This window comes from Cardiocondyla obscurior, linkage group LG28 (assembly GCF_019399895.1).
Source record: "Cardiocondyla obscurior isolate alpha-2009 linkage group LG28, Cobs3.1, whole genome shotgun sequence".
NCBI lineage: Eukaryota > Metazoa > Arthropoda > Insecta > Hymenoptera > Formicidae > Cardiocondyla > Cardiocondyla obscurior.
The window spans coordinates 523,325-531,876 of NC_091891.1; the positions used below are offsets into that span (position 1 = coordinate 523,325).

An 8,552-nucleotide genomic window follows, 5' to 3' on the forward strand; every position below is an offset into this window, starting at 1 on the left:
CAAGAATTATCGTTGATATACAGTCACTCATAAAATGATTCAAAGACTACTAAATTTTGACTTTTAATTTTTATATTTTTAATATACATACAAGAAACAAGAAAAAAATATTATATTGCGTTAGGTTGCACTATATAGATGACAAAAGCACACGAATTTAAACCTTGTAGTAGTATCCGAATCATTTTGTGAGCAACTGTACATGTGTCAAAGGAAGACTTATAGAGTTGTTTTTTAAATACACGTTTGACTGTAAAAAATATCAGTTAATTTTAGAAACCTGTTTCCGTCTGGAATGTAAGAGAAAGATCACAAAATTAATTCGATGCCGCATAGCCAGATACACGTTTGTCGTCAAATCTTTATCGATCGGAATTGCAAAATATTTTGCGCGTATAAAAACACAGTTTTCTTTATTTTTTTTTTTTTTTTTGTTTTTTGAGCAATAATAAAATGTCATTTATATGCAGTTTTGCATATACAGGAAATGTAGAAATGTCATGTTATATTTTCTGAAAATTAAATAAATAATTGTAATTAAGTCTTTGCATTTGTGACATTGTACGAACAATAGCAAATACTACTAGAATATTACAGTTTTTGTTAGAATTGTCCCAACTTCTACCACGTTCGATCCATAAAGGTCGTATAGAGATGCGCTTGCGCTTCTTGGAGCACTTGCGCGGTGGAAGTCGTGCATGAACCGAGTCTTCGACGCGTTGCTTCCCCTCCTAGTCTCTCGGACAGGACAGGACTGGATAGAACAGGATTAACAACGAGCAATGAGCGTGTCCTGAAAAATCTTGAAATGAGCCTTACGTCTTTCAAGCTAATGAAATACATATTACTTTCCGGCTGAGAACTTCCATAAAATAAGCAGAGTTTAATCCTAGTACAAGGTCTGGTAAAAGTTATCTCTTATTAATATATAATAATGTACTTTGTTTCAATAATCTTTTAAGATAATAGTTCTTTTTTTAGGATACAAAATACGTACGTAATAAATCGTATATCGATAGTAACGCGATATAAAAATATTATTGGAAAAAAATACATATATTTGCAATGAAAAGCACACAATATTTCATAAAATATGTATTTAAAATTTAGAAATTGTAAATATTTTCATGCACATAGAAAATTATTTTTTTTGTTTTTATATATAAAACGTAATATATATTAAATACGTAATAAAATTTTAATTTGCATATTTTGCATATTTAAAGTTAATTAGTTTTGCATACTTACAGATGACATTTGACGTAATTCGATTCAGAAATATATTCTTCCTGCTTTGGAGTTGCAACTTTGTAAGATGTTACAACATTCCTTGCACATTTAACACCATGTGTATGTGTTGGGTTCAGGATGATAACGACGACTTTACAAAGATGGATATCAGTTGTATGGGAGTCCCATTTGCACGATTTCCTGGTATGCCAAAGAGAAATTAATGTTACTATTAATTAACAAATTTTTTTTGTTATAAGAATTTAATTTTATTGTAACAGGAAATGATTTTTTTATCTACTTATCATTATTAGCATGCTTTGTCATTTTTGCTTAACGTTACTATACATATAAATACCCTGATACACCCTTCTTTATTATGACGACGATATAATACATATAAAAATATTTCAGACGTATCAGTGAATTATGTGGCACAACTAGATATTGCTGGATCCGGGATACAAGTGTTGGATAATGACGCGCTGGCAGGTTCAGCAGGTGTCGAGGCTTTGGGACTCATGAGCAATCGATTATCCAGTATAGGTGACAAGTCTCTGTTGTAAGTTTATTTTTAATTTTTTCCTCGTGCATAATACAAGCTTACATTTTTCGCATAGATTGATTACGAGACAAAGTTTTGCTTGTTAGACTTTTTTTTTATTTTTATATCTTTTAATAAAAAATAAAATTATACGTACCTAAATTTAATTTAATACTATAATGATCTTGAACCAAATTCTGAACAACTATGACGAGAAATTTATACCTTTTATGTCTTTTTTGTAAGAGGAGTTACGGACAGTCTACGTTCTTTGGATCTAAGTTACAATTCCCTTGAGGATGTGCCTTTCAAGGTTTTTCGTGATCTGAAGAAATTAAATTGGCTTAATATGCACAGGTATGTAATTATAATTAATACATATTGTATATGTATTATATGTACGTATACACACGTGTATATGCGTGTATGTGCGCGTGTGTATTGAAAAATTATTTTAATTATAAAATTAATTTTAATTAATTAATTAAATTTATTAATTTAATCACTTATTAGCAATCATTTAACGTCGTTGGACGGCGACTGGGGTCATACCAAAGAAACTCTAACGAACGCATTTTTCGGTGATAACTCGATCACTGAAGTACCGAGAATTTTTTCAAGTTTTGCTGCTCTGGTATGGTTGAATTTAGACAACAATAACATCGAGGAACTCTTTAAAGATTTTTTACCGCCTAACATGCACACTTTGAGCATTAATAATAATCTTTTGAAAGATTTTCCACAATCTTTGAAAGACCTAAAAGAATTAACTTGGCTCTATATGAGAGGAAATGATCTAAGGTATCTGGAACTGCCAGATTTCCACAGTCCGAATTTAGAGCTCATTGATGTCAGCGAAAATGCTATCGAATGGATAAAGACGCCTATCTTGAGCAATCGTACTATAAAAATTAGAGATTTTAATTTAGACGGAAATAAACTGGTCTCGTTGCCAAGTAGAATGTTTAATCGCCTCGAGACTAGAAGACTTCATCTATCGTCAAATAGTATTAGGAACGTTGATAAAGAAGCCTTCCACGGTTTAGAAGACAGTCTCGAATATTTAAATTTGGAGAATAATAATTTACCGACGGTACCAAGTGCTGTTAGCCAGTTAAAAATGTTGTCGTACCTCTATTTAGCCAACAATGAAATTCGAAATATTTCTGGAGAGTCTTTTCAAGCATTTGCGGAGCATCTCAAGGCCCTTTCTCTTGCAACTAACAACTTAGATGCAGTACCTGTGGCTGCTTTATCCAGGTAATTTTAATATTATTATTTAAAAAAATACTTTTTTTTTTATGTAAAACCAGAATAAGCTATCTGTGTTAATCACATTCGTAAGGTTTTATATTATATAGACAGATTGTAAAAGTTAAATCACACAATAAAAAATGCGAATAAATAGTATGAAATTCTAATAGCGGAAAGAAAATTTGACACAATATATCTGACAATTAATTTTCGAAACAGATGCCAGAGGCTATTGCACCTGAATCTCGGTTACAACAAGATCTTCCATGTCGAACCGGGTGATTTCGAGTGGGCTGAGGACCTTGAGATCTTACTGCTCCGGAACAATATCCTGATGAAATTGAAAGCCGAGACTTTCAAGGGCGCCGGTAATTTTACGTTTCTTATTTTAATTGTAAAAATATATTATTTAAAGTCATTATATATATACACACACACACACACACACACACACATCACAAAGTGAATGATATAAATTATATTAATGATACGCTATTAATAAAAATATACAATACAGTTTTCTGTAAAAGTATTATAATTACATGTACACTCACCGTCAGAAATGGCATTCGTGATACTACGACGGCGGCTAGCGTACGTGATCTTGGCGTGATGTGTGTCGAATCTCACACGAAACGCGCGCGTAGATGTGTTGCGGAGCACCGGTTACAGAGGACTGATGTGAGAGGGAACGCGGCCTACACCTCTCCACGCTCGGCGGCTGAGAGTGGAGGAAATCACGTACGCCAGCCGCCGTCGCCGCTCGTCGCAGCAAATGCCATATCTGCTTTTATCAGTGTACGTACGTACAAGAATTTATCTTTAATTTAGAACTTTCTTCTAGGTAAACTAAAAGAGCTTAGCCTGTCTTTCAATCATTTGACGGAACTCGATGACGATTGCTTCGTTGGTCTCGAAGAGAGCCTAGATATTCTCGAGTTAAGTTTTGCTTTTGCTACGGACGTTTTTCCGCAGCGTGCACTTAGACCACTTTCAAATCTCCGGTGGCTGGTTTTAGATAACAACAATTTTCAAACAATTGAGACGACAGCCTTCTACTCTTTTCAACAATTGCGTTACATTAACATGGAGTCAAATAGGCTACATTACTTACCTGAAAGGATATTTCTCTCAAGTGTGCACCCAGAGCTAAGGGACGTTAAATTGGGATACAACTTTTTGGAGGCAATACCCGAGTCAAGTTTCCATAATTTAACTGAATTACTATCTCTCGATTTAACTGGCAATCGAATAAGAGTCTTAACGCCTGGCTCCATCGTAGATTGTCCAAAACTAGTGACCATTTCGTTGGCTTATAACCGAATACACAAAATTGAAAGAAACGCGTTATATGGTTTATCCAGCTTGCGTTTTCTTCATATGGAGTTCAATAAGCTGACCGTACTGGATTTGGGCGCTATTTCAGAAATCGGTGGCCCCGATTTTGCATTAAACGTTTCTTACAATGCAATCGCATTTATCGATTCGGTATCTACAATGAACAATCTTACCAGATTAGATCTTGGATTTAACAATATCAGCCATTTGTCGGCGGACACGTTTTATGGAACACCCGATTTGAAAAATTTAAATCTGCGGAATAATTTTCTTTCAAGGATCGATCCTGGTGAGTGAGTAATAATTTTCGTTTAGGCAAAAAATAATTTTTTGCAGCTTTAATTTTTTTATCGAAGATAAATTACTATAGATGATCTTTAGATAGATTTACACTCGTATTTTTAATTACAAAGTATTAATATTTTTATTTTTAATTTCTCAAACAGTAAAAGCAACTGTAATTTATCTATATATTGTTTTAGGAACATTTGCATTCCCTCACTTAGAAACTCTGGATCTGAGTAACAATAAGATAGAAACGTTACGCAAGCAGTCTTTCCACGGTTTGGAATCGCTGCAGTGGCTGAATCTTGGCGAAAACGAAATAACGCAGTTGTCGACAGAACAGTTTCGAAATCTGAAAAGTTTGAGGATTTTGATTCTTTCGAACAATAAAATTCGTTCGTTACCAAAAGACGTTTTTGAGGGCACTAGATTAGAAATTCTCGATCTCAGTCACAATAAATTTACCGTCGTACCTTCATCGTCATTCTTAGAAGTTGGATATACATTAAGGGACCTCAATATGGCAGAAAACTTTTTGGATCACCTTGATTCGACTGCTTTTCCAACTTCTCAGCTTATATCACTGAATCTGGCACAAAATCGTCTAACTATTCTACCAGATAATTCGTTTGTTTCCTTGGGAAAATTACTAAGTTTAAATGTATCGCAAAACATTCTTCAGGCAAATTTTAAGGAACTATTTCATTATTTACCAGACCTCCGACATCTCTACTTATCTAATTGCGGGCTTAGAAGTATACCATTACTGCCATTAACAAATTTAAACGTTTTAGATTTATCTTTTAACAATGTTGACGAGACAATCGACAAGCAGTTTCAATATTTAGAAAGTTTAAAAATTCTTTTCTTAATAAATAATTCGCTGACATCAATGCCCGGTGTTAGACTGAGCCTTCTAAGAGAACTTGATGTTTCTGGTAATCCTATCGAGGTCAGTTAAAATTAATTTAAAAAAAAAATTGTATCTTTAGAAAAATAAAAGCTATTTTATAATTTTACAGGAGCTAACAAAAGAGAATTTCTTGGGATATCCAAGATTGGAAAAATTAAACTTGAGGAATTTAAACAGAACCAAATCAGTGGACAAAGATTGTCTGCATCCTTTAAAATATTTAAAACACTTGCGAATCCAAACGTGGCCTCAGGCCGACGGGTTTCATCTGCGTAACTTACTATCCGGTTTACCACTTCGAACGGTCGAGATTCAAGTGACGGAACATTTACTAAAGCATCAGATACAAAACGTCTTTACAAAACAATTGAGAGAACTGACTATCACTGGAACCGATCTCGAGTTGATCTCCTCCGAAGCGTTCTCTACTATCGAAGGCGGAGAACTGGTATTACGAATCAAAGATACGCACGTTCAACGATTACAGTCAGATATTTTTCTATCGTTGACAAAGAGATTGTCGCAGCTTACGCTGGACCTAAGGAACAATCATATCAACGAATTAAGTCCGTCGATAATTTATGGAAATCTTTCGTGGGAGACTGTAGGGACCAACATGGTGGCTGGTAAGTTTATAATAATATACAGTCGGTCACAAAATGATTCGGACACTAGTAAATTTTGACTTTTAATATCTATATCATAAATATATTTACAAGGCAGAACGAAAATATACTACATAATGTTATGTTGCACTACAGAGAAAGTAATAACATAAAAAACTTTTTGTTATTATTTATTGTTTTTACGAAATAAAATAAAAACCAAAAAATGACGAAATTTTATGTCACAAAATGATTCGGACACTTTTGCAATAATGATTATAAAACTGAAATAAACAAGAATTTAATATTTTGTTGGGTATCCATTTTGTTTAAGTACGTGTTGTAATCGTTTGGGTACTGTAGAAATCAAATTTTTTAAATAATCTACGCTAATATTTTCCCATTCTTCTTTCAATCGTCTCTTCAGTTCTTCTGTTGACGTTATAGTGGTTTTACGAACTCTACGGTCCAATTCGTCCCAAACATTTTCGATAGGATTTAGGTCGGGCGATTGCGGAGGTGGTTGTAAAATATTTTTACAGTTGTAAAGTAAATACTCTTGCACTATTCTTGATTTGTGCTTTGGATCGTTATCTTGATATAATTTAAAACTATTCGCAATCCCCATACTTGAAGCACTTCTTTGTAAATTGTTTTTTAAAATATCTAAATATTTATTTTTATCGAGAATTCCATCTATAAAAACTAATTCTCCTACTCCAAAAGCGGAAACACACCCCCAAACCATCACAGAACCTCCTCCATGTTTCACAGTTCCTTGTAAATTTTTGGGATTCAAATGTTCGTTAACTTTTCGCCACACTCTTACTCTACCGTCACTTCCAAACACATTAAACTTAAGTTTAATGTGTTTGGAAGGCGAAAAGTTAACGAACATTTGAATCCCAAAAATTTACAAGGAACTGTGAAACATGGAGGAGGTTCTGTGATGGTTTGGGGGTGTGTTTCCGCTTTTGGAGTAGGAGAATTAGTTTTTATAGATGGAATTCTCGATAAAAATAAATATTTAGATATTTTAAAAAACAATTTACAAAGAAGTGCTTCAAGTATGGGGATTGCGAATAGTTTTAAATTATATCAAGATAACGATCCAAAGCACAAATCAAGAATAGTGCAAGAGTATTTACTTTACAACTGTAAAAATATTTTACAACCACCTCCGCAATCGCCCGACCTAAATCCTATCGAAAATGTTTGGGACGAATTGGACCGTAGAGTTCGTAAAACCACTATAACGTCAACAGAAGAACTGAAGAGACGATTGAAAGAAGAATGGGAAAATATTAGCGTAGATTATTTAAAAAATTTGATTTCTACAGTACCCAAACGATTACAACACGTACTTAAACAAAATGGATACCCAACAAAATATTAAATTCTTGTTTATTTCAGTTTTATAATCATTATTGCAAAAGTGTCCGAATCATTTTGTGACATAAAATTTCGTCATTTTTTGGTTTTTATTTTATTTCGTAAAAACAATAAATAATAACAAAAAGTTTTTTATGTTATTACTTTCTCTGTAGTGCAACATAACATTATGTAGTATATTTTCGTTCTGCCTTGTAAATATATTTATGATATAGATATTAAAAGTCAAAATTTACTAGTGTCCGAATCATTTTGTGACCGACTGTATGTATAACAAAAATGCATAAATATAAATATTACAATTAATAAAACTTTTAACAAAAATTTTCTAACGTGTTTTCTAATAATTAAAATTCTTAATTAAGCTAAAATACCATTCTTTTTAGGTGGACTGCAGGTATCTGGTAATCCGCTCGAATGCGACTGTGAGATCGCGTGGCTTAGTTTATGGCTACGCAGATGGCTCAGAGAATCCCGTCAGATTCATACAGCGTCACAATCCGACGCCAGACAACTCAGAACCATAGCTGGCCGAGCTGTATGCACGGAAACAACGCCATCTTATTCGTCCGACAAAGTCCTGCTGACTTTAGGTACGCCGCACACCGCTTGCCAAGCATCTGCCCTCAGCTCTGGAAATTACGAGCGACTTGCAACAGCCTGGTTGGCCTTCGTCAAGTTCTTCATTCTTGTTTTCATCGCCAATTAATTACGAATTTATATCACAATCTTTCGTGATGAGCCTAGTCTTTAAAGTTCACAATGTGATCTTTTTTAATGTCAGATTTACCAATAAAAATAGTTGATTACGAGATGCGCTTTTTATCATATTTACCCACAATTAATTGGAGAAGATAAAATGTTCACCGGTAGCTTTATTCGTCAAGGTATACTATAATTATTTTTCGACACGTACGACATTCCGCTACCTGGGTGATATCTGATCGAGCTACGATAGAAGAATGCGCCAGAAGTAACGTTATGAAAACAA

At 33.7% G+C, this 8,552-nt stretch overlaps 1 protein-coding gene and 1 long non-coding RNA gene across 2 annotated transcripts; one reads left to right on the forward strand and one right to left on the reverse strand.

Annotated features, from left to right (window-relative positions):
• Positions 1–407: 407 nt before the first annotated feature.
• Positions 408–681, reverse strand: LOC139112461 (uncharacterized). The gene is made up of 2 exons (XR_011547388.1): positions 596–681; positions 408–512 (listed from the first exon to the last, which is right to left on the reverse strand). It is a non-coding gene; the product is annotated as an uncharacterized lncRNA (long non-coding RNA).
• Positions 682–737: 56 nt separating this feature from the next.
• LOC139112454 (chaoptin) lies at positions 738–8,373 on the forward strand. Its single transcript, XM_070673490.1, has 10 exons — positions 738–899; positions 1,251–1,434; positions 1,645–1,792; positions 2,021–2,131; positions 2,288–3,034; positions 3,248–3,396; positions 3,873–4,655; positions 4,849–5,603; positions 5,674–6,190; positions 7,948–8,373. Exons 2-10 carry the CDS (start codon positions 1,251–1,253, stop codon positions 8,268–8,270), a joined length of 3,717 nt encoding a protein of 1,238 aa, XP_070529591.1. The 5' UTR covers positions 738–899; the 3' UTR covers positions 8,271–8,373.
• Positions 8,374–8,552: the final 179 nt, after the last annotated feature.